Here is a 27304-nt window from a genome sequence, read left to right on the forward strand (position 1 = left end):
TGATTGACCAGAGAAAGAAATGCAACATCTTGTGGAGTGAGCCAAGCTTGCCCACTTGCTTCAGACCTTCTGACCAGCAATCCGGTCTGTGCATTGAGGCATAAGAACTTAGCAGACGTGTGAAAGAAAGCTGGTTAGGTATGCCATGTAGAACAATACCTAATATGGGCAGCTTTAATCCACAGCTTAGTTCACAGCAAGGCAAAACCCACTTACACAGTGGTCAAGTTGCCACAGCAGAACAAGACTGACCCATCAGACTGATCCACCAGAGAGATGGCTGAAGAGCCGAGTGACTAGTATGTAAAAAGTGTCCTTTAATCAAGTTGTGCAAATACAAACAACTTCTTTAATAATCATGTTTGCCAGGACACCAACAAAAAGCCTGATGTCAAGAGTTTTAAAAGTTTCAGTTCTCTTTTGTTTTTTATTTTTCTTGTTTTCTAAGGGTTGCCACCATTTTGTTAGATAGATAGATAGATAGATAGATAGATACTTTATTAATCCCAATGGGAAATTCACAAATTAGTTCAATGCCACAGTTTTCACGACGCCATGGTAGTTGCCTATGGAGGAACAGACTGCATATCTACTGAAACACCAGGGGCCTCATGTATAAACGGTGCATACACAAAAAAATGTTGCGTAAGAACGTTTCCACGTTCAAATCACGATGTATAAAACCTAAACTTGGCGTAAAGCCACGCACATTTCCAAGGTAGCTCATAGCCTGTCATACGCAAGTTCTCCGCTCGGTTTTGCAAACTGGCGGCACCCAGCATCAAAGCAGTGCTACTATTCCTGTGTGGTTTCCCTTTCTTTTTTAGATCCACATCCCTGATGCGGCTTTATAAATACATTGAAGTTAACCGCATATTGTTTATTAGATTAAAGCATCTGATTGTAATTAACCTGTAACAATATAATGGTCCACAGAATGGTCAAACTATTCTAAATACAATAGCTGCTTCAGCATTGTTACTCTCACTGCACCTTCTTCTTCTTTCAGCTGCTCCTGTTAGGGGTTGCCACAGCGGATCATCTTTTTCCATATTACTCTCACTGCACCACTCAAGAGTATTTATATCACTGTATCTGAGTGTGACTCACAGCTCTACAGCAGCTGATCGGAAAGAGAATTATTGGTATACAGCATCAAGCACACGCTGCCTCAGCCATGCTGTCTATTTGAACTGCTTCCATACAGCAAACGTTTCAGAGCCTTTCCTGTATGGACCTCACGGTTCAGAAACAGTATCATCACAAGAACTCTAAAACGCACTCAATCAGTCCATCAAGTGCTCCTTGTAGAATTGTTTGGACTTATAAGTACAATCACCTCACTGTAAACTTGTGATACAGTTACAATATTACACAACCTGAGTCACTTTATAAAGCGACTATTTACATATGATGACAATATCATTTTTAAGATGAAATGCAGCAAAATATGTTTATTATATTATACAGATAAAACTTTAACTACATGGTGTCACAGCGCTAGTGAGGAGCTGGCGCTCCATTCACGGATTGTTCCTGCCTCGCGCTGTATTCTTGCTGGTGCTGACGTGACACTGGAAGGATAGAATAATTAAACACGTATTACAAAGATATTTCGATGTTCCTTAAAAGTTTTGAACAATCTGCATTCTCAGCTTACAGATGGCTTAACGCAGGCATGTCAAACACGTGGCCCGCAACAGAAATCTGTGCGGCCCTCATGACAGATCCTAGTTAGCACTAAACTTGTACAAAATGATTACTATCGTTTGTGATTGAATCATTCTGCATCTTCGGTGTTACTTATTGACTTTCCTTACTTCTGCCTTCTGACAAAAGCGCATTTTCCGATGGCATTACGGTACCGGAAACGTCATCTGCTAGTATGGACAAGCCTTGTCCAAAGTTAATGAGCCACGACGTCGCAAGGAGAAGCACTAGGCAGGTGCAAACTGTGCACCTGCACAGGGCTGCCACGCCAATATATATTGAATATGAAACAGAAAGAGAAAATAACTACACAGCTGACGGCAATGTGGCTGAAAAACATTGTTTCTTGTTAATTAGTACGCTGTATTTACTAATGTCGCTCGAGTCAGAGCAGTAAGCTATATGTAGTATTATAACGTTCTGCTGTAATGAGAATATCTTGGTTTTCAAGTTACAGACACGCGCTTATAGAATCGTGTCATGAGCACAAGGCGGCTATGCAGTGTCCGCAATGGACGTGGCCATCCACTGTGCATAAGATACCATATTGACACTGGCGGGCGAAAGGGCCACCGATTCTTTCTCTGCCCAGGGCTGCCACGAGCCTAGAGCCGCCCCTGGCAGGCTACACTACTGGCTGGGATGCTGAGACTGGCCACTGGGCAGAACTGACCATCACGAGTAGTAATAGCTCGCATATTTTCAAGTTTTTTTTGCTCTAGTTTTATGTAATTTTGTGCTAGTATTGTAACGAACAGTTAGTGCAGACTACAGCTGAAGATCTGAAGTGGACGCGAGAAGTTGGTGAGTTGTTTATTAACAAATTTTCATGATTTTGAGTTTGTAAAATTAGTGTAGGTCAGGGGTCTTTTTGCATATCGGCTTATTTTACAATATAAACTTTGAAGTAAACTTAGTGAAGTAAAATTTGATTTTTGGAGGATTTGTTTTCCAACTTGAATTACTGAGCAATGAATTCAGTGAGCATTTTTGTAATTTCAGTTCACACGAACAGGACTTTCACCATACTCTTACAACGTTGAGAATGCGCCTGAGAATATCCAAATAGAATTGATTGAACTGCAGCCAGATTCTATTCTGAAGGCAAAATACAACGAAGTTGGTGTGCCAGGCTTGTATGCTTACCGGCCACCCTCGTATGTGCAGATCCGTAAGTTGGCATTGAGAGTACTGTCTATGTTCCGAAGCACTTACCTTTATGAGCAATTGTTTTCGTTAATGAAAGCTACCAAAACCCCACATCGCTCAAGTCTTACCGTCGAGCACCATTCATCCCTAATAAAAGTTGCAGCTGCACAAGATTTCAAGCCTGATATTGACGAACTGATTAATAACAAGAGATGCCAAGTGTCAGGACAAAAGAAATAAATCTCACACTGTAAGGCTCCTATATAAGCAATGAATATAATAAATATAATAATATAAGGACCTAGCTAAGACTCTAATTGTACGCTGTTGTACGGAGATTGTATGGAAATACATTGTTTTCTTTAAACTGTTACATTTTTTAAAGTTTTCAGTATTGGAAAAAAAGCTACAGTGACTTTGTATAATAGTATAATAGTACTTGTTACAGTGTGGCCCGCTGACGCACGTATGGCAGTCGAAGCGGCCCACCAGTGGTAGTGAGTTTAACATGCCTGGGTTAACATCTATTAGAGAGCTGATTGTGTGGCGATTGGGTATTTGGAGAAAGAAAAGTAAGGACAGGAATTGGAGGTTAGTATGTTTGAAAGAGACAGTACTGCTGCAGTAAATTATTTCATCGAAGATTGATATAATAAGATGGCGCAGCAAGCCTCTTGCGTGAGACATGAACAAGCACCGCGCCACCGTGTTCTCATGTTTAATAACATGCTTTCATTCCTATCATCATGAAAATGATATCATGTATACATCTCAGTATTTTAATTATTCAGAGAGCTGTAATATCACGAATGTAATGTATTCTGTGTCCTGTCGGAGGAAGAGAAAACCCAGAAGCACGTAGTGATTCACACACATAAAGCACAGAGAAGATCAAATACAGAACAAAGCATTTAACGTGCTACTTTAGTTACGATGGGATTGAGAAACTAGTAAATTAAACGATTTTAAGATGAAGTTTATGATGTTCTACATTAATGACAAAATAAACTACGTGAATAAAGTGGAAATTTCGAGATTAAAGTTGACATTTCATGCTTTTTCCCCACTGTGTGCCTTTTTTTTTCTCTGTACCCTAGTAAGCTTTCATATGACACTCAGACGGTGGCCTACGACTCGCCTTTTTACGGTGACTTTGAGATCTGTCAGCTTCTGTTTTATTTCGAGCACTGTGCGACTTTGTGAACTTGAGCTTTCGAGTTTCTCCGACACGCTATGTCACTCGATCAACTTCCTTTTGTTGTTTACAGTGCATCCGGAAAGTATTCACAGCGCATCACTTTTTCTACATTTTGTTATGTTAGTCCTTTTCCAAAATGGATTAAATTCATTTTTTTCCTCAGAATTCTACACACAACACTCCATAATGACGTGAAAAAAGTTTACTTGAGGTTTTTGCAAATTTATTAGAAATAAAAAAATTGAGAAAGCACATGTACATAAGTATTCACAGCCTTTGCCATGAAGCTCCAAATTGAGCTCAGGTGCATCCTGTTTCCCCTGATCATCCTTGAGAGGTTTCTGCAGCTTAATTGGAGTCCACCTGTGGTAAATTCAGTTGATTGGACATGATTTGGAAAGGCACACACCTGTCTATAGAAGGTCCCACAGTTGACAGTTCATGTCAGAACAAGTCAAAGGAATTGTCTGTAGACCTCCGAGACAGGATTGTCTCAAGACACAAATCTGGGGAAGGTTACAGAAAACTTTCTGCTGCTTTGAAGGTCCCAATGAGCACAGTGGCCTCCATCATCCATAAGTGGAAGAAGTTTGAAACTACCAGGACTCCAGAGGTCCTCTGTGGAGTGAGGAGAACCTTCCAGAAGGACAACCATCTCTGCAGCAATCCACCAATCAGGCCTGTATGGTAGAGTGGCCAGACGGAAGCCACTCCTTAGTAAAAGGCACATGGCAGCCCGCCTGGAGTTTGCCAAAAGTCACCTGAAGGCTCTCAGACCATGAGAAAGAAAATTCTCTGGTCTGATGAGGCAAAGATTGAGCTCTTTGGTGTGAATGCCAGGCGTCACGTTTGGAGGAAACCAGGCACCACTTATCACCAGGTCAATACCATCCCTACAGTGAAGCATGGTGGTGGCAGCATCATTCTGTGGGGATGTTTTTCAGCAGCAGGGACTGGGAGACTAGTCAGAATAACGGGAAAGATGACTGCAGCAATGTACAGAGACATCCTGGATGAAAACCTGCTCCAGAGCGCTCTTGACCTCAGACTGGGGCAACGGTTCATCTTTCAGCAGGACAACAACCCTAAGCACACAGCCAAGATATCAAAGGAGTGGCTTCAGGACAACTCTGTGAATGTCCTTGAGTGGCCCAGCCAGAGCCCAGACTTGACTCTGATTGAACATCTCTGGAGAGATCTTAAAATGACTGTGCACCGACGCTTCCCATCCAACCTGATGGAGCTTGAGAGGTGCTGCAAAGAGGAATGGGCGAAACTGGCCAAGGATAGGTGTGCCAAGCTTGTGGCATCATATTCAAAAAGACTTGAGGCTGTAATTGCTGCCAAAGGTGCATCAACAAAGTATTGAGCAAAGGTTGTGAATATTATGTACATGGGATTTCTCAGTTTTTTTATTTTTAATAAATTTGCAAAAACCTCAAGCAAACTTTTTTCACGTCATTATGGGGTGTTGTGTGTAGAATTCTGAGGAAAAAAATGAATTTAATCCATTTTGGAATAAGGCTGTGACATAACAAAATGTGGAAAAAGTGATGCACTGGGAATACTTTCCGGATGCACTGTAGTTCTTAGGATGAAACTGTTCGTGAACTGTGAGGTCCGACCAGGAAAGGCTCTTAAGTGTTTGCTGTATGAGAGCAGTTGAAATAGCAAATGGCTGAGGCGGCATGTGCTTGGTGCTGTATATCGATATTTCTTTTTCTGATCAGCTGCTGTAGATCTCTGATTCCCCACTCAGATACATTGATATAAATACTCCGAGTGGTGCAGTGAGGGTAATATGGAAAAAGATGAGCTGCTGTGGCAACCCCTAACAGGAGCAGCTGACAGAAGAAGGTGCAGGGAGAGTAACAACGCTAAAGCAGCTATTGTATTCAGAATAGTTTGACCATTCTGTGGACCATTATATTGTTACAGGTTAATTACAATCAGATGCATTAAACTAATAAGCAATATGCGGTTAGCTTCAGTGTTTTTATAAAGCTGCGTCACGGATGTGGATCTAAAAAAAAAAAAAAAAAGGGAAACCACACAGGAAACCAAGCAGTACGACAGGGTATGAGCTACCGTGGAAATGTGCGTGGCTTTACGCCAAGTTTAGGTTTTATACATCGCGATTTGAATGTGGCAACATTTATGTGCGTACGTACCATTTATACATGAGGCCCTAGGTGTCTTCATCATTACCCAAGTGGGTGTTGAAGTCTCCCAGTAGAACTATGGAATTCCCAGGATCCCCTCCTGTGGCTGCAAGAAGGCCTGGTACTCTGAACTGACATTTGGTACACAGGCTTATAAGGCAGGCAGAGTTCCCCCTTCCATGAGCCCTCTTGTTCTCCTGGAGAAACTCCACTATGGCATGACTAGGCAGGGACTCAATAAGAAGCCCATACCTGCCTGACAACCTTACCCCATGGCAACTCCAGAATAAAGCAGAGTCCAGCCTCCTGTGAGGGGTTAGGATCCAGAACCAAGCAAGACATGGACATGTGCCCAACTTTATCTAGTGGATATCACCCTGCCTCACCCACCAACTCCAGCTCCCTAACCCCCATAGCACCCCAAGAGAAATAATATTCCATGTCCCACACATCCCTGACAAGAGTCAGTTTAAGTGCCTGGGATTCCAGTCTGCCACCACCCAGGTCACACTGCACCCAGTTCCTTCCCCATGGTAGGCCCTGGCACCAGACACTTGCCTACAGGCACTTCTCCCAAGCCTGGCTCCAGAAGAAGGGCCCAGAAACCACAATCAGGGCAGGCTACTCTTTTTAAATTTATTAGTTTTCATTATTACGGGCTTTGAATTGTTCTTTGTCTGATCACTCACCTGGGATCAATTTGTCTTGGGAGGTCCTACCATGAGCTTCTGCTCTGAACAACATACAGTAGCTCCCAGGGTTACACAAACCTCTCCACCAAGTTAAGATGGTGCTTCCCAGAATAAACTGGTCATAAACAGAAACCTGGTTTCTAAAATTCCATGTAACTCTTATTTTGGTTAGAGAAATGGATACTGGTCTCTGAGAAACCAAGTTAACAGAAGCAGAGTTCTCAGGGAGTAAAACCAGTTATATGGCTGTGAAAACCTTTAATATTTAGAAAGAAAAAATGGTCAATAAAAATAATACTCAGACAAGAAATAAACTGAAGATTTATTTGTATGTAATTTTATATTACATGAATGCAAAAAGTACTGATTTTACAGCCTTGTGGCAATCTCTTTAAATGTAAATGGGCTTTCACACCCTATGGTTTAAAGGTTATAAAATAAATCAAATCTTATTAAGGTAAGCAAATTTACTTTTGAGTCAAAACAATTACCTTTAATACTTACTTTTGTGTGATCATAAAACAGAAGAAAAAAAATTCTTGGCATTATCCTTCAATTATCTACCCCAAACAACACTTGACAAATGCAGATCAAACTTCTTATGTCCCAAACAAACAACCTCAACTGACAGTGACATCAAAATTTTTGCTCAACAAATCAGAACTTTGTCACTTTTTGTGCTTTATTAAAGTGCAACTTTATACAATGACAGAAAACATCTTAATCTTATTTACGCATTAATTAGTTTTTATTTAGAAAAAAAACAAGTAAATATTTCTCTCTTAAGAAAAGAACCAAACCTTTCCTGCCCAGTTCTCATTTTCATTTAGCCAACTGAGTGAAGACGAAAGGTCCAAAGTGAACACATGCTCATTTGAATCATTTATGGTGGTGAACATGAGGACCAGGTTTGGATTTGTTAACCTGGTTGCCAGCATCAGTCTATTAATTCCCATATGGTAGTCATAGTCACTGGGTGCAATGGGTTCTCCATTCCTATTATTAAAAAAAAAAAAAAAATTATTTACTTGTAAGGCCATTTTGATAGATATAATAAAACACTGTGTACGGGCACATAACACAGAACACTTTATAAGAAATAGCCAGCTTGTGTCTTAACACTAATCTTCTCCCCAAAACATTCAGTGTAGCATTTCATAATTGAAACTTGTCACAGGAAGTGATTTAAAAGAATATTCCACTCAAAAAATGACTTTTTAATGTTACCCACCCTATACACTGGTGACTGACAAAAACTTTCTCAAGGTCATGTTTTCACTGAAAATGAACATTCATTTTCTCATAGAATGGACATCTTAAGACCAATTCTAGACCATAGCAAACAATATAAAAACCATTCATGAATAAAAACATGTTATATGTGTCACATGCATATGTCAATCTAGTCATATGGTCACAATGGGGAAAACGTGTGTATTTTTTTTTTACTAAAATATTGTTAAATACTTCCAGTAAATAAGAGCACTGCATGCACAGGAAAGGCTTTCACATGGGGTCAACCTTTTGAAATGAAGACTCCCTTTCCCCATCATTCACTATACACAAGTTACAAATTTGTTTGCACTTGCACCCTTTAAATGCTGTAATGCTTTTGGGAAAATTTTAGAAAAACTTGCTTAGATAGAAAAGGAAGGAAAATTACTTCCTGAGCTATACTTGATGACCATTTTTGCAAGACCTGTATTAATAGTAATTATAGTGCCTAAAAACTCCAGGGTTAAACTATCACTCTTGGGACATGGTGAAGGATTCTATGGGTGTCCCTATGTCTTTGCAGGTTCTTCTGAGTATGCATTGATTTGACAGACTGGCAAAACCTCTGTAAGTGTATCCTTGTCAGGTTTGGTTCTTCTCTTGTTACTGTTTCTTGTTGGGACAGGTATCCAGCACTGGTGGTGCAAGTATTAAAAACAAATCTGGTTAAGATAATGAATGTATGAAGAAAGCAATGGTAACTACAATTATAACTAATCCTGTAATGCTGCTAAGATAAAATTAAACTTGGGCATAAGAAACAATAAGTGGATGTACTTGATAACTACTGTTTTACAAGTCTGTAAGCCTAAGCCACAGCCAACAACATCCTTTCACTATGATCTCTGTGCATTTCTCATACACAACATTTACAATCATAAGTTAAACTCTCTACAATCATCAAATTCACTCTCTATACTAAAATAAGCCTACGACAATTACATTGACAATCATGTTACGTTATTTTTAAAATGTTCTGAACTACTTCTGAACACTACTTCTCCACTGCTAAGCGTGGGGTATTTTGCTAGTATAAAATAAAAAGCATGTATTATTCATAAACACACCCCTATATACCTACCTTTTCAGTACTATTTGTAGAGTTTCACTGCAAATACTTTGCTTCTGAATTTTGTTTGTATTTGAAACAATATATATTTCAAAAGACATCACCATTTCAATTTCAGACAAAGAGCACGGGATGAACAGCAAATTGCAGTACAATCTCTGATCAAGAGGAGGGTAGTATCCCATTGACACACCATCTGTAAGATAATTCAAAAAAATGTATTACAGCAACCATAATGAGACTGAGCATCTTAAAGGGCGAAAGATAATGCCGTAATATTAAATAATGATACAATTAACCACATTATGTTCATCCAGGGAAGTAATATAACTGGTTTGACAGCTTTCTCAGTTTATACAGGGTCAGTAAGGAACATGTAACACACACAAATAAAAGAAAAAAAAAATACTTTTCTCATTACAGCAAATAGCAAAAGTAAATATCTTTGCTTTGTAAGGATGCGTAATATATGACGATTCCTTTGAATCACACAAAACACTTGTTCATTTGACAAGTCCAAAACAATTCAGACCCGCCCAGGCATTTTGTAAAAGCTTCTTAACTGCATAAGAGGTGATCACTTCGCTCCAGAGCCAGAGAAACATGTGTGGGCTCTTCCAGGGGCAAAAGATTTTAGTGAATTTTTTGAAGAAAGAACTGCTAGTTTGAAAACAGGCTATTTAATTGAAAACAAACACAGGGTTACATGCATTTATTGATAAACTGTCTTATCAAGCAATTTGTACCATTTATGGAAGTCTCTATATCTTAGAAAGCCAAACATCAGCTCTTTTTGAAAAGCTGACAGACTGGACATTTATAAAATTAGTCTGAATAATGACCTGCACATCACTTTGATAAGAAAACAAAGGCTTGAATACAGAGAATGCTTATCTGCAAACTTTTACAATGCAAAACTTGGAGTAGGCTGTGTAGCAGACATTTTGACTGAGGTTAAGACAATGGGGAAACACAGAAAGACATGGAATACAGCATTTTAACAGAAAAATCGTGAACTTCAAATGTAAAATTAAGTAAACAAATTACTTTATGCATCCCTATGTAGAAATTAGCCCTATTGTCAATCCAAAAGATGATGAATGCTGGCAAAGTTCAGTGCTAAGTAGCACATGAAATTGTTTAGAATGTACATTGATGACTGTCAATTCATTAACGTCATTGTGCGTATCAGTCAAGGGGACTGGCTTTTCAAACCGAGGCCTTTAATATTAGGAAAGTAACCTAATAAATTTGTTTAGCTTGGAAGAGTTTCTGCATCATAATATCGGTGCAGGTTCAGCTAATACCAATGCATAGGTAGGGATCAAATATTGGCCTGATATATTGGCACCCAATATTACTGGTCAGACCCTTGTCTAAACTCACTTGAAATAATTCCATGCACTCTAGCAAAAGGGCAATTGTAAATACTACTCACTCTGTTCAATATGAAAAATGTCTTTTCCCAAAAATGGTTTTATCTTTGGACAGTCCCTAATATATGCCCAAGTGAGGCCAGAGTTACATGGAACCGTTCACAATCTGGGGATAATATTTTAGATAATTTCAAATCATAATAAACAACAAGTAGCCCTCACTTCCAGTGGGATAATAAATACAGCTCACCTGAAAAAAACGATTGCTTACAGAGCAAACTACAGCTTTAAGATGAAGTATCAGAGTAACCTGGATTCTACATACATAACCAATTCATGTTAAACAAAAACCTGAGCAGACTGCGCTGTGAATAATTTAAGAGACTCAATTACCAGAGAAAAGAAACCAACTACAAGCAATAGCAGCAATGCATGAAAAATACTGTAGTAGTACCACAAAAAATGGGCTTGCAACCAGAGTTTTGTTTTTTTGCTTTTCTTTTTTTGTTTAGTCTTCCTTATGCCATCACCATATTAATGCAAGACATTTGACAGACTTTATGAAACAAATGAGGCAAGTCTCCTATATTCTCAGGTCCACTATTTGGATTTGCAAATATGTCTGCCATCTAGAAGATATAAAGTTCAGTTCTCTCAGCTGTTCATATCATTCAAGCACATCTGCATTGGCTGTCTGCTCTGATCCTTTCAATTGTTAAGTTCAGTACAAAATCACCATTTGAATAAAAGGGTGCAATTCAATATTTCATTTTATGTTACTTAGCATTTCTGCAGTGACTCAGGAAATATGGTTAAAGTTTTAAAAGACAAACTGTGAAAGTACCCCAAGTAAAAACTCTCTCTCTCTCTGAATGTAAAAAAGACCAAAAAAATGATATTTGATTTTAAGAGACAGAAATCTGTATGTTCACCTATTGTAGTTCTGGGAGAGGAGGTAGAAATAGTGACTGAATATAAATACTTAGGAACTTACCTAGATAACAATCTTAACTGGAATACAAATACAAAAAAATTATTGCAACCAGTGCTTATTTCTCCTCCATAAACTCAAACTATTTAAAGTAGACAAGGACCTCATGTTGTCCTTTAATCGCAGTCTGATCCAGTTTGTGATCACTTTCAGTTTCATTGCCTGGTTTAATAGTCTGACAAACCAAAACTCAAAAAACCTCCAGCAGATTACGAAGTGTGCAGCTAAAGTTATTGGGACTGATGTAGATGATTTGTCTGGTGTGTGAGTCAGAGGGCAATGTTAAAGAAAATGGAAATCATCTCAACTGATGACAGACATCCATTACACAGAGAACTAAAGTTCAGTAAATCAGGAAGGAGAGTCGCTTTGAAAACCCACACAAATCGCTCCAGAAACTCCTTTCTTCCTAGTGCCATAAAACGTTTCAATAAGAAATATTGGAGATAATGATTAAGGTTTTGATATATATCCTGTAACCTTTTCTTTTTTTGGTGTAAATATGTATTATCTAACTGCCTTACCTTAACCTTTCTTGTTTCTATTTGTCTGTTTTATTTCATTCTGTCTGTTATTAGATGCAACTGAGAAGGCAAATTTCATGTTTTCTTGTGTACTAAATAAAGAAACCTTAAACCTTAAAGCAGAAGACATCAATTGTGGAAAAATCTTCCTTTTTTTTACCTTCACAATGTTCACACAACACATAGCTGATATACTTCCCACAAACTTGTTTTACATTCTGTATCACTGAAGGCACAATAAACATACCAGCAAATTCACCAGTCACTTGTCATTTAATTTTTATCTAAATCTTTAAGAAATAACATATTACTAAAAAAAAAAATCAAAAGCTAAAAAGATAATGGCTACATGTGGGTTGAGAAGTAAAAATGTAATTGGTGATATCTTTGTTACTTTACCCAACTATACTTAAGAAAACTGCTACTTGTTGACTTAAAACCATCATCTTGAACCATTTAAGTATTAATGACTAGTATAAAGTAGGCAGTAATCAATTTATACAAGAAACATACACAAGAGAGTATTTAAACACCAAAACACACAAGTTTACTATTTATTGAAAAGAAAAACAAATGTTAACTTACAATTAGTGACACACTTTAATCATGAGGTAAAACTCAAAATTTGCTGTATTACTCTTCCAGAGTTGTATATTTAATATCTACTGTAAGAGTCGTCCATCTAAACACTGTGCAGACAGTACAGTATGGATACAAGTGAGCACAAATCACATAATGCAAAACAAATTTTGTTTTTGTTCACAGTTTGATAGATGTTTTACTCACCACTATTGTAATTAACAAGCAAATTATGATATTTCAAGATGATAGTTGGCACACAAAAAATACAAGGAAGAAACATTAACACATAACAGGTTGTAGTGGGGCTACATAGTTAGTGTTGTCAAATGTCAGTACTGAGTGCGTCTCGTTTCCATTGTCCCGTTTGCTGTTTGTGTGTGTATCAGTAAATGCCGATGATGGAAGAAGACTACAGCCTCAAACCTGGGAAACACCTGTTCACTATTAATCAATTACAGCCGTCACAGGACCATTTAAGCCATCAGGAGGGAATAGCTGGGAAGAAGAAAAAAGAGGAAGGAAGAGAGAGGAGAAGAGAGAGGAGAGAAGGAGAATTTTTCATTTTCACGACCACGAGCCATCTTTACCTACTGTATTCTACATCGCGCATTTTCATCCAGTTTGTTTTTCAATCTGCCACACTTACTTCAATACCCTCATCACGAGAGACCCTGGGGTCGGACTTCATCATCCACCACGCACCGAGAATTCACGGTGAGGCTGTTCCATTTTGTTCCGGGAAAATCAAACGACTCATTTATCATTAGTTCAGTCAACCGTATTCAGGACAGTTTTTATAACCAGACTCAAGTTCACGATCATTTCCGTATCTCATTCATTTTTTTGTTATTCGTGTTGTTTGTTATATGTTACAGGGGCAAGGGAGGGTTTTGTTGTATTTATATATGGTGGTGTCTCATTGTTGATGTGGTGGAGGGATATTTATATTTATATGTTTCTTTCTATTTTTTGCATTTGTCTTGTTGTTTCATTTAATACATTTAATCAGTATAATTTTACATATCTGCTTTTGTGAGTTTATATTTACACCGTCGATTGTGGGGAAAAGTGTACTTTGTTAGAGGTACGGCTTGATAGCTAGATTCATACTCAGTAAATTATCCAGGCCACAGGTCTTGGAGGTGTAGCTGCCGGCTGGGTAAGGGGTCGGCCGTTACAAGGTGTTAAATATAAGTTGTGGTTGAAAACTGGTGATTGAAAAATGCAAAAACAAAACAATTTAGAAATTGTATGCACTGTGAAATATTCAGCTGCATTTGGAGAACTGACGACTGTAGCATTTGTGAATATTTGTTTAATTACTTTATCAGGGATAGATATCACATTTTTATTGATTATTTTTGTAAAAGTGATTTGCATCCAAGAATGTAGATATATGTATTAGTAAAGTACATTAAAAAAACCACATTTTTTAAAAGCATTTTACAATCATATGTAGTTAGAATCCAACCCCAAATAGGTTGAAACTTCCTTCAAACACGTTAGATTCCAACTTAATCAATGTTAAATTTACAATTTTGGTAATATGGAGGGTCTGTGATCAAGAAGAGTTTGTATTCGTTTTAACAAAAAATATTTTAAATACTGGCATCACAATAAATATACGTCTCAAACTGAAACTGTTGGGACGCACTGGACAACAACAGATATCAAGTCATTGGGCTTTGCTGACAAATTAAACTGTCATTGAAGTACTCAACTGTTATTATCTGCAGGTAATGAGGTTGTTTTTGGCGTGATGTGAGTATGTATAATTCTTTGCATTTATATAGCGCTTTTCTCACTACTCAAAGCGCTCAGCAATTGCAGGTTACGGGCCTTGCTCAAGGGCCCAACAGAGCAGAGTCCCTATTGGCATTTACGGGATTCGGTCCAGCAACCTTACGATTGCCAGTGCAGATCCCTAGCTTCAGAGCCACCACTCTACCTTGTATGTATGTATGTATGTAAGTATTCATAATACATGTAATAGCTTACAGAACAATATTCTTCTATTCTTTTCACTTCTATTCGTTTCTAGTCAAGTTGCTTCTTGCTTTAAATGCTTTCAAGTTTCACTGTTACGGTTATGAGGGGTAAGACTGGAACTAACAGGAGAAGTGAACTGGTGTGGCAGATTTGCACAAGCAGCTGATGTGACAGCATATTCCCTGCCACGCATGCGACTCTGTTGGTGTTTTAATAACTATTTATGCAGCATGTGTAGTTGGACACATAAGAGGAAAATATACAAGACATACGAGGTGAAATATAACTTCTCTCAAAATAAGTCTGAAATTTTACAAATGTGTACAGCAAGCACTATTTAGCAAATCCTATTAAGAATGGAACTTTCCTTGAGAAGGAAGTGTACCAAATTTCAACAAAATTGGTCCAATGTCAAAAAAAAAAAATCAGATAGCCAACAACAGCCGGTGCTTTCTAATTTTATGAGAACAGACCTAAAAAAAAAGAATATTAACGGTTTCTGTATGGAATTCAATAACAAAAGGGCATCCAGAGTTTGGGAAAGTATATTTGCTGACATTGTGGCCAGCAACACAGGAGCGCCACAAGGGACTGTACTTTCTCCGATCCTGTTCAGCCTATATACATCGGACTTCCAACACAACTCGGAGTCCTGCCACATGCAAAAGTTTGCTGATGACACAGCTATAATGGGGCTGCATCAGGAGTGGGGAGGAGGAGTATAGGGACCTAATCAATGACTTTGTTAAATGGTGCGACTCAAACCACCTACACCTGAACACCAGCAAAACCAAGGAGCTGGTGGTGGATTTTAGGAGGCCCAGACCCCTCATGGACCCCGTGATCATCAGAGGTGACGGTGTGCAGATGGTGCAGACCTATAAATACCTGGGAGTGCAGCTGGATGATAAATTAGACTGGACTGCCAATACTGATGCTCTGTGTAAGAAAGGACAGAGCCGGTTATACTTCCTTAGAAGGCTGGTGTCCTTCAACATCTGCAATAAGAAGCTGCAGATGTTCTATCAGACGGTTGTGGCGAGCGCCCTCTTCTACGTGTTGGTGTGCTGGGGAGGCAGCATTAAGAAGAAAGACGCCTCACGCCTGGACAAACTGGTGAGGAAGGCAGGCTCTATTGTTGGCATGGAGCTGGACAGTTTGCCATCTGTGGCAGAGCGACAGGCGCTCAGCAGACTCCTATCAATTATGGAAAATCCACTGCATCCATTAAACAGTGTCATCTCTAGACAGAAGAGCAGCTTCAGCGACAGACTGCTGTCACTGTCCTGCTCCACTGACAGACTGAGAAGATCGTTCCTCCCCCAAACTATGCAACTCTTCAATTCCACCCAGTGGGGTAAACATTAACTATATATAAAGTTATTGTCTGTTTTTACCTGCATTATTATCAATCTTTAATTTAATATTGTTTTTTTGTATCAGTAAGGTGCTGCTGGAGTATGTGAATTTCCCCTTGGGATTAATAAAGTATCTATCTATTTAGTCTCCGTTTTCATTTTAATGTGTGCGCATTTTATTTTTTGTAAATACATAAACGGTCAAAAGTTTGGACACAACCAGAAACTGACAACTTTTTGTATCAAGATACAATTAAATTGATTTAAACATGCTGCCAAGACATTATTACTGATGCTATTAGTATTACTGCTTGAAATAACCGATTTCTAATTCACTATTCACATGACTAAAAAGATCCATTCCCAGCAGAAACTCCCTTCAATATCCTAATGGTAACCAAGTTTATCTTTAATTAAGTCTGTGTTTAAATGCTAATTGATTATTAGAGAAACCGTTCTGATTGCATTAGCACAGCTGAAACTTGTTATTCTGTTCACTTTGGTTGCAAGGTACTGGCATTCCTAAAGTTCAGTTCTATGTTCAAAAATGCTCAAAATGAAACATCATTCTCAAGAAACATGTCATAGAATTTTGTAGTAGACTACATAGAGCAAACTGTCTTAAGAGTAGAGGGAAAACTGGATCTAGCCCAAATAGAAAGAGATGGGGAACTGCATAAGAGGATAAGTATATCAGAGTGTGTAGTCTGAGAAACAAACATTTTATAGGTCTGCATTTGGCTCCTTCTTTAAATACACACCAAATACCAAATGTTTTCTGCAACAGAAAAATGATTACTACAGGATACTGACCATAATACACTTTTCCAGTCATCTTCCATCTAATGTTCGGGTTCTTTTGCATGTTTTATTCTCTTCTATGTATTTGCCAGTTTCAGATATGGCTTTTTCTTTGAAAAACTGCTTCTTGGGCCAGCATTCTGCTGTATGTTGTTGCAGCATATTTGTACATTATTACTTTTCTACAAATAAATCTCTCATTAACTTTTAAGACATCGTCAACAGCATTTATGAGTTTAACATCCCATCTGTGCAGAACTTCAAGGGACTAATGAAATGGAAATTTTTACGTAAGCACAACTGCAGGGGAATTAGAATCACACATAAATACTTTGTCCCAGAGCAGATGCACATTTTACCTTTTAATCAGTTATTGGTTTTTACTTTCCTATATTTAAGCAGACTACAAGACAAGCTTTAACCATGTATGTAATAAAACATGAAACGTGTAAAACATTCACTACTTGTTGTTGATAGCTGCTGCCATCAGCTAACTAATGAAAATGCTGTCATAGAGATTTTGTTTATGTTCCTCGTAAAGGAATCATATTAAAGGTTAGTTTTCTCTGTTACAACAAATTTAATTCATTAGATCATATACTCAATCAAAACTGCATGTGTGTTTTAAAAATGCACATTTTAGCATCTTTTTGAGTATTTAAACGCGTACAACAGAAACACCAGCAGAAAACAGAATTATCCAATTTACTACTTACATTTGTAGAATAATCTGGCCCGAGACCAAAGCTGTCTTCTTCCCAGGTCATCAATTAAGTGTCTAAGATGAGAAAAATCCACACATATTTCCTTTGACATCATGAATTGAACTGTATTGCAAGATACTGACATTTCTTTATTCTTAATGCAGTCAAGTAAATGTGCATTAAAAATGTCACTGTTGTTTGAAGCACCTATTTTACCTGGAAAAAACAAAACAAAATGCCGGTTAGGCATAAATTAGCAAATTCAAATGCAATAAAAAAACATAGATTTCCCTTGCAAATAACTGCTTTACTTATATATATATATATATATATATATATATAAGGGCGGAGTGGTGGCTCTGAGGCTAGAGATCTGCACTGGCAATCGGAAGGTTGCCGGTTCGAATCCCGTCAATGCCATTAGGGACTCTGCTCTGTTGGGCCCTTAAGCAAGGCCCTTAACCTGCAATTGCTGAGCGCTTTGAGTAGTGAGAAAAGCGCTATATAAATGCAAAAAAATTAATTATTATTATTATTATATATAAATAAATAAAAAAGTCAATGTATGTGTGTGTGCACACACGTTTGTGTATGTATGTTCCAGCATCACTTCCGAATGGCTGGAACAATTTTCATGAAACTTGGTACACGTTTTTCATTGGTCGATTAAAAATACTGTAAGGTCTGATCTTGTGGTCTTGTATGTATGTTATCATCCAGTTGACACTTGGAACGACCAGCAGAGGGCGAACTGGAGGTGACTGCCAGCATTCTTTATGTTTGAGCACCACCACCATGCTAGCCTATTGCTTTTGAAATTAAATACAGTTGGCCGGGTTGGCATTCCAACTATATTTGGGACTCATTCTGTCTCTGTGACTTGAACAGCCATATTACTATATATACACACACACAAATATTATATATATATATTATATATAGTGCATCCGGAAAGTATTCACAGCGCATCACTTTTTCCACACTTTATGTTACAGCTTTATTCCAAAATGGATTAAATTCATTTTTTTCCTCAGAATTCTACACACAATACCCCATAATGTTAATGTGAAAAAAGTTTACTTGAGGTTTTTGCAAATTTATTAAAAATAAAAAAACTGAGAAATTCATCTGCGCTGTGAATACTTTCTGGATGCACTGTATATATATATATATATATACACACAAATACATACACACACACACATATACAGTACTGTGCAAAAGTTTTAGGCAGGTGTGAAAAAATGCTTTAAACAAAGAATGCTTTCAAAAACGAACAAACTGCCTTCTGCTACAGCCAAATATCTCAAATTTTGACTCATCAGGCCAGAGCTCCTGCTGCCATTTTTCTGCACCCCAGTTCCTATGTTTTCGTGCATACTTGAGTCGCTTGGCCTTGTTTCCACGTCGGAAGTATAGCTTTTTGGCTGCAACTCTTCCATGAAGACTACTTCTGGCCAGACTTCTCCGGACAGTAGATGGGTGTACCTGGGTCCCACTGGTTTCTGCCAGTTCTGAGCTGATGGCACTGCTGAACATCCTCCGATTTCGAAGGGTAATAAGCTTGATGTGTCTTTCATCAGCTGCACTAAGTTTCCTTGGCCGACCACTGCGTCTACGATCCTCAATGTTGCCCGTTTCTTTGTGCTTCTTCAAAAGTGCTTGAACAGCACATCTTGAAACCCCAGTCTGCTTTGAGAGCTTTGTCTGGGAGAGACCTTGCTGATGCAGTAGAACTACCTTGTGTCTTGTTGCTGGGCTCAATCTTGCCATGACATGAAACTGTCTTCCACAACCTCACCTTGGTAGCAGAGTTTGGCTGTTCCTCACCCAGTTTTAAGCCTCCTACACAGCTGTTTCTGTTTCAGTTAATGACTGTGTTTCAATCTACGTGTGACATTGATGATCATTAGCACCTGTTTGGTAGAATTGGTTGATCAGACACCTGACTAGAACCCTACAAAATCCCTGACTTTGTGCAAGTGGACCTATAAGAATTGATGCTGGTTTGAAGGCAAAAGGTAGTAACACCAAATATTGATTTGATTTAGATTTTTCTTTTGTTCTCTCACTTTGCATTTTGTAAATTGATAACAATAAACAATCATTATTTATATTTCTGAAAGCATTCTCTGTTTACAGCATTTTTTCACACCTGCCTAAAACTTTTGCACAGTACTGTATATACATATATACACTATATATGTGTGTGTGTGTATATATATATATATATATATATATATATATATATATATATAAAATATATACACACACACAGTACTTTTTAGTACTGGCCTCAAAAACAAGAAATCGACAGCAGAAACGCATGCAATTCTTGCTCAGCGGTATACATAGGACAAACCTCAAAAAGAATCGCAACACGTATACAGGTACATCGCAACGCCGTCAGAAGAAAGGACTCACTTTCATTGATCTATATGCATACTAAATCAACAGGACATACATTTAACTGGGACAATGTACAAGTAAAATTTAAGGCCAGTACTACAAGTGCCAGAGAGCTGGCCGAATCTTGGCTATCAAATGAGAACGCCATCAACAGACACTTGGACATAAACCCAGCATATGCAAACTTAAGAACAACATGTTCATAATAAACTGTACACCCCCCCCCCCCCATCCTGATCACACTGACTTAGCCACCCCCCCCGCCCCCATCACATAATTTTTTGCTATATATTGCCTTTGATTCTTGTAAGTCTAAGCATTATCCTCTGATGAAGACCCCTGGTAGGGGTTGAAAGCTCAGGAATAAAAACTACTTTATGATACACGATTCATTTTTCTCCCTTTGTGGATCTCCAGCTGCAAATTATATATATATATATATATATATATATATATATATACACATACACACACACATATATTATATATATATACACATTCATACACAGTCAGTTCTGCTTAATTAGGACACAATAGGACTAGGACATTTTGGCCCAATTATACGGTTGCCCCAATTAAGCAAATTCCACATAAAATTAAACAATACATTTTTTTCAATATTGTAATAAATTATTGAACAGAAATATAAATTATAAGAAAAATAATATAAACTGTGAGGATAAAATAATAATACATTCTAAAATAAAATAAGTAGGTACATATTTTAATAAATTATTGAACCAAAATATCAATTATAAGAAAATAATATAAACTGTGAAGAAAAAATAATAAATTCTAAAGTAAAATAATTAGGTATGTACATACAATTTAATTCTGCAAAAATGCATCAAGTGTAGTCTGTCTTTTGTTTTTGTAAGTTTGGACTTCTACAAAATCAGCACAGATATTCGGTGCGGATGTAGGGCTCCCTTCATTGCCTTCCTGCATAAAATAACGCTGTAACCCGGCTAAGTTTTTTGCCTCCCGGTTAGTCACAGGCACAGGTGGATGATCATCATTGTTTTCTTCGTCAAATTTTTGGTGTTTCGATTTAATGACATCAACAATTGCATCCTAACAGTCTTCATTTTCTTTGTAACACGGTAAATTGTAATCTATTGTAGAAAATTCTTCGTTATTTACAAAAGGAACTTGTAATATGTCTTCATTTTCCTCAATGCTCAAAATTTCAGGAATCTCCAAAGGGTTTTAAGCTACAAACAGCAAAGCAGTTCTGTATGGTGCTGGTGCTATAAAGCTTGCCAACTGTCAGCGACAAACTACAGTATATTGCTTGCAAAAGGGAAATTTTTGCACTAATCTCTCTAGCTGTTGAGGAACTTAATAGGTTTTCATCAATATATTCTAGTGCTGTATGTAATTAACTAATGTCTTTAAATTTTTTATTCCCCCCCCCCCCCCCAAAATGTCCATTGGTTGCACTAACAACGTGGTATTAGGAGGAAGAAATTCCAGCTTTATATTTTTTAGATTATCTAAATGCCGCACAATTGTCAAGAAGCAATAAAATTTTCCTTTGTTTAAGTTACATCTTGCCTGAAGAAGGGGCCTGAGTTGCCTCGAAAGCTTGCATATTGTAATCTTTTTAGTTAGCCAATTAAAGGTGTCATTTTGCTTGGCTTTTCTTTGCTTAAGTTGTAATACTACGTCCCAACTCGTAATCCAATTCCGAAAAATTTCATAAGTCATCCACGCATTTTTATTGCCATGGTACTCCACTGGTAAACCCTCCATTCTTAACCCCTTAAAGTATCAAGGCTTAGCACTTTTTCCTACGATCAGTAGCTTTCGTCTTTTAGTACCCGACATATTTGCACAGCATAAAACAGTAATACGGTCCATTGCCCTTTTATACCCAGACAGTGCAATGTGATTATAAAACAGGGAACCGTCTGGCATAGCACGATAACAGAGGCCAGTTTCATCAGCGTTGTAAATGTCATCTGCACAGAAATTTTCTAAAAAGTAGGAATTTTCATATTTTTACATTGTTCAGTGCTTACATTATCCGCACTGCCCTTTTCACCGTGCACTTTTTTAAATTAGATATTGTATCTTGCTTTCTATTGAGACAACCAACCATCAGTTATTTTAAAATAATTGTGGCATATTTTTTTAGCGATCTCCTGACTTCATCTTCAACACTGGGCCGCTGATATTCATGCCTCACACACTAACTATAGAAAACCATTGATCTAGTGCTTCTTCAACTTCTGGATCCTTTCCATCACATTTTCTTTTGGACGTTCCTGTTCGTCCTTTCAGTAATGCCCATTCCTCACGCAGTTGATTTTCTTGTTGTAAGAGACGTGCTATGATAGATTTTGGTACACCAGTTATCTCAGCGAGCCTACGATGGCTTGTATTAAATGGCTGGCTTTTGATTTTATTTTTTTAATTTTATCCAGCAACGCAATTTTACTTGAAAGTGTAAAATCATTTCTTGGCATCTTGGCAAGTGTAGGGGTAACTAAATACGGTACTGTAGTGGAGACGGTAGACTATTAAGCACACATGTGCTACTCCACTCTAAGATTGTACTAGCCAAACTTACTTGTGCTTCTTTGAAGGGAGACGATAGATGACTGACTGGCAGCACGCGTCTGCTGCTGTCCCAGTTAAGCATTTAAACTATATATTAGTTTGGTTTTCTTTCCCTGAGATTTGTCCCAAATAAGTGCCTGCTCCAATTAAGCGGAATCGACTGTATACAGCAGACTAACAATCTTGTGGTCTTGTATGTAAGTTATCATCCAGTTGACGTTCGGAACATTTCTGGTGTGCTCTGTAAAAGCAACCGACAGTTTTATCATAAAAAATCCGTAGTGTTATTTGTTTGTTGTTTAATGTTTGTTTTTGTTAACTATATTTTCATCTTGAATTATTCCTATTGTAATAATATTGTAGTGGTAATAGAATTAAATCAACCTAATAATAATTCATTTGACTTTTTTACGGCGTCAAAAATTCTGCATGTAAAAAGCGTATTACTACACCATGAAAACAAAAATTAATCTGTCAAAAAACCTTAAAAAAGGCTTCGCTTTTCCCAGTATTCCGCTATTACATTTTGTTTAAAGTAGACTATTATACGTATTATATAAGAAAAGTAAGCACTTTCATTATTATCTATCATAAACATCCTATATATGTTACCGCTAAAGTGCAGAAATCAGTTATTCTACAGATTATCTAGGTAATGTGCAAATTAACTAGGGTGATGCGTTAAAGTGCCGAAAAATTGTTTCATTTCGCAAATTACCTAGATAATCTGCACATTACCTGCTAGGCTCTCGTTAAAGTGAAAATAAGATCTTTGCTTGAACAACAGCAACGTTTCTGTATGCTTAAATTGAAATGCGATGAAATAATCGGCTTTACAACAATCCCTTTTTTTGCACTTTTTTGTTTTTGTATGAGAAATAAAAACAACCGGCGATGACAAGACGCTGGCGAAACCAAACTAAAAGTGCAGGGAGAGGGGGAAGGAGTAGGGAAAGGAAATGAGAGAAACAAACTTTTGAACTTTAACGATACGGAAGCCGTTAATGTGCACATTACCTAGGTAAAATGCGGAAAACTCTTGATTCCGCACGTTAACGGAGCAAATCGGTTAATCTGCAGATTAGCTAGGTAATGTGCACATTAACGGCTTTCGAGCTTTAGTGGTAACATATATTATTTGTGGATTCAGCAGTTCTCTTTGCAATTTTTGTTTATTCATTCATGAACTAAATGTCATTTGTTTCACAACACCGTAGCTAACGTGTTGGCGTTACATTTTTCTCATTAAAAAAATATGAATTTTTTTAAAATACGTTCATAATAAAAAAAACTAATTTAATTAATTTATCAAAATTGAAGGTAAAGTATAAAACAAATATAGCCATGACATTTAACTTATAATATTTATTTATACAGGTAAAATTCTATCTAAACATTTAACGTTTAATTGATTGTAAAAGAATTTCAATTGCAAGAGACTAATTGGAGATTCAGTCTTGTATGTTATCATCCACTTGACACTTAGAACGTTTGCACAATCATTGAAAATTACTGCAATCAATTTGGACACAGCCTGTTTCCCACATGGACAACTTTATGTGGTATGTTCAAGGGTACGAAGTCCTAAGAACCTTTATCTATTGGCTAAAGGCGACTCAAACCACCTACACCTGAACACCAGAAAAACCAAGGAGCTGGTGGTGGATTTTAGGAGGCCCATACCCCTCATGGACCCCGTGATCATCAGAGGTGACTGTGTGCAGAGGGTACAGACCTATAAATACCTGGGAGTGCAGCTGGATGATAAACGTTAACATTATACAAAGTTATTGTCGGTTTTATCTGCATTTTTTATCACTCTTTAATTTAATATTGTTGTTATCAGTATGCTGCTGGAGTATGTGACTTTCCCCTTGGGATTAATAAAGTATCCAGGTATTTCAGCTAGTCTATTATATGGTGCCTTTCACACCTACCTATTATATAGTGCCTTTCACATCTACACATCTATCTAATTATAGTTATGTCCCCATCTTTGCTATATAGTGCCTTTTTTGTGCATCTTCCTATCTTTTTGCTTTCATATCTGTCCTCATTAATATATTGCCTTTCCTATTGATTGAGGTCTATGTATTTATATATATATATATACACACATTGATTGATATATATATATGTGTGTGTGATTGATTGATATATATATATATATATATATATCAAAGTTTTCACATATAGTGCCTTTACTCTTCATGTGGCACTAAGTGTCACCTCTAGCACCTGACAGACTGCACACCATTCTGCTTATTTAATAAAGTAATGTCTTTGAATTGCAGCAAAAAAAAAAATTAAAAGCCTATGAAGGAGAAGGAGGGCCAAGATAAACGAATCGCACGAGATCACAGCTGTAATATCTCTCAGGATTTGTATCTGTGGAGGCAAAATCCCCAAACCAAGCAACTCTCTGCCTCCAGCAAAAATCTTTCATGTATTGTGCAGCAGCTTCTCTGATCTTCACTCCCTGCGAGGTTCTCGCTCCACAGCAAACTGCTGTCACATTTGCCTAAAGAAAGAGTGGAGAGGAATCCTGACAGCACTCTTGCCGATTAGTGCCTCTACTCAGGAAGGTACTGGAAAGCCCCCTCATATCCCAGAGACTTAAAGACGCAGGGTGTGTGCACCGAGTTTCATTGGGCCTCCTTAGCAGAGTAAAGGAGTGAAGCAGCGTCCATGTTTTATAGAAGCTCTCCCTCGTCTTCATTTTTTAGGGTAAACTAATTTTTTTCCACAGTTATTATTTTATTTACTTATTAATTTTTAAGACTGGCTTCTGTCTTGTTACTGTGAATTTTTAATTGGATTTTTATATTGAAGAAAAGTCTGAATTAGCATCGGGGTGTTCATAACTAATGTAATGATTTACTTGGTGAGGCTGAAGTACATAAAACGAGAGAGTAATTGTGCCAAATATTTGAACTATTAAAATGTGTCTTTCAATTTAAGTGTTTAAAGTCATTTACTCCTTATTGTAATAGAAATTTGTCATCACTCACCCCAATGGGGGTCCATAGAGGGCTAGATCCCTAGTATTATTATAAAATGAAAAATCAAAAAGGAAGAAGCCTATAAAGCTAATTTTAAAAACCGTACTGATCAAACAAGGCTAAAGTTCAACTTAATCATAGTAGCAAATTAAGTTAAAAATGGTTGCAGACAGTTTACTAAAAGAATACTCCAACAAAAATGATTTATTTTTTTTTTTTTTTTAAAAAGATACTTCACTCACTGTACAGAAATGCAAATCTGAAAGGTTTCCTTTCAACAAATGTTCTGCTTGCTCTGACCCCTTATGTTTAGACTTAGTGACTTTTCAAGTGGCCTTAAAGGAATATCACACCAAAGTCTGGCTGAATGCACCACACCTATTCACTCTTCACACAGCGCTGGTACAGAGCAGACCTCTCAAACAGAAGAGAAGCTCATATGTTTGATGCCTCGTATTTTACATTCCATAACAGAATGGAAAAAAGAAATAAAGGGCAGAGACTGCTGTTGAACTCACTGTAGCTGTTAACGCTTCATAATAATAATTTTACTTATATAGTGCTTTTCATACATCACCATCTCCATCAGGCAGGAAGCCATTAGCTGTCAGAAAAAGGGGAGAGCATGAGTGCCCTGAAAGATTGGCACTCAGCTAGTAAATGGGTTGTAATTTTCAGACGTGTAATTTTACGTGGTGCAGCGACAAGATCAGTGACTGATCGGTAAATCTGACAAACTCCACGACAAAAAAAAAAAACAGCTTAATGCAACATCAACTTTATGTAGGTAATAACATGCACATAAAGAAACAAGCTCCAGAAAACAATACTATAAATAAATATACTGCATATGGTCAGTGTTAACACAGCACATACCAGAAAATTCCTTGAAGCCAGGGAGATTTTTCAAAACTTCCAAAGCATGTTTATGCATTTTCTTATAAGAACATTCTTTACTTATCCTGCAAAGCAAGTTGTGACGGCGCAGAACATCAATTCTGGAACAAGGCCAAAGTGCTGATGTTATTATCCAATCAGACTCTGGAAAAAAGAACAGTTTATTGATCAACACACAAACTAAAAAGAGACTTTAAACAAAAAGAGACATAATTCTATCAAGCTTACCAAGCTGGAATGCTTTCTCAATGCCCAAAAAATGTATCTAGTTTATCTTAAAAATTGGTGATAATTCTTCTAATGGCCCTTAAAAATCTATTACAGTAACTAACAAAGATGAACAACAGTAACCAAATTATGCTGTTAGCTACTCTTTAAGCAATAACAATTCTATTTAAAAATCATAACCTTTGCTATTTAAGATGAGATCTTGTGCAATCTATTTGCTATAAATAAATTGCTTAATTCTTTAAATGGTTAAGAATGTGATATTGCACATTCATTGCTGCCACATTACATTAAAACTGCTTTGGTAAGAACAGGCCACTCAGCTCAACAAGCTTGCCAATCAATTTCTCCAGAACATCGGGCTGAGATCTGAAGGACATTACTTGGTAATGTATTCCATATGTCCGTGATTCTTTGTGTGAAGAAAAATTTTCCAACTTTGTGCAAACTTTGACCCTAACAAGTTAAACCTCCAACTCTGTGTTCAAATCTAATATTTTTGACTTCATACTGTGAGACCTTTCCTGATTGTGCTGCATGCCGATAAGCAGTTGATGCGTCTGTCAAGATTTGATTGTCCCTCGCTTGAGGCAACCACAGGTTCACAGCGCCACTGAGGCAAA

The 27304-nt window shown here is 37.4% G+C and overlaps 1 protein-coding gene across 4 annotated transcripts in view; it reads right to left on the reverse strand.

The window, feature by feature from the left end:
* Nucleotides 1-7225: 7225 nt before the first annotated feature.
* topaz1 (testis and ovary specific TOPAZ 1) overlaps nt 7226-27304 on the reverse strand; it is a 124451-nt gene continuing 104372 nt past the window's right edge. For all 4 annotated transcript variants that reach the window (XM_028817934.2, XM_028817935.2, XM_051935620.1 and 1 more), the window contains 4 exons: nt 26433-26597; nt 17593-17796; nt 9268-9451; nt 7226-7907 (listed from right to left, as the gene is read on the reverse strand). In XM_028817934.2, the coding sequence (XP_028673767.2) occupies nt 7694-7907; nt 9268-9451; nt 17593-17796; nt 26433-26597 (767 nt within the window). In that variant the 3' untranslated portion in view covers nt 7226-7693. The remainder of the gene's footprint in view (nt 7908-9267; nt 9452-17592; nt 17797-26432; nt 26598-27304) is intronic.

This window comes from Erpetoichthys calabaricus, chromosome 13 (genome assembly GCF_900747795.2).
Source record: "Erpetoichthys calabaricus chromosome 13, fErpCal1.3, whole genome shotgun sequence".
In the NCBI taxonomy this organism is placed as follows: domain Eukaryota; kingdom Metazoa; phylum Chordata; class Cladistia; order Polypteriformes; family Polypteridae; genus Erpetoichthys; species Erpetoichthys calabaricus.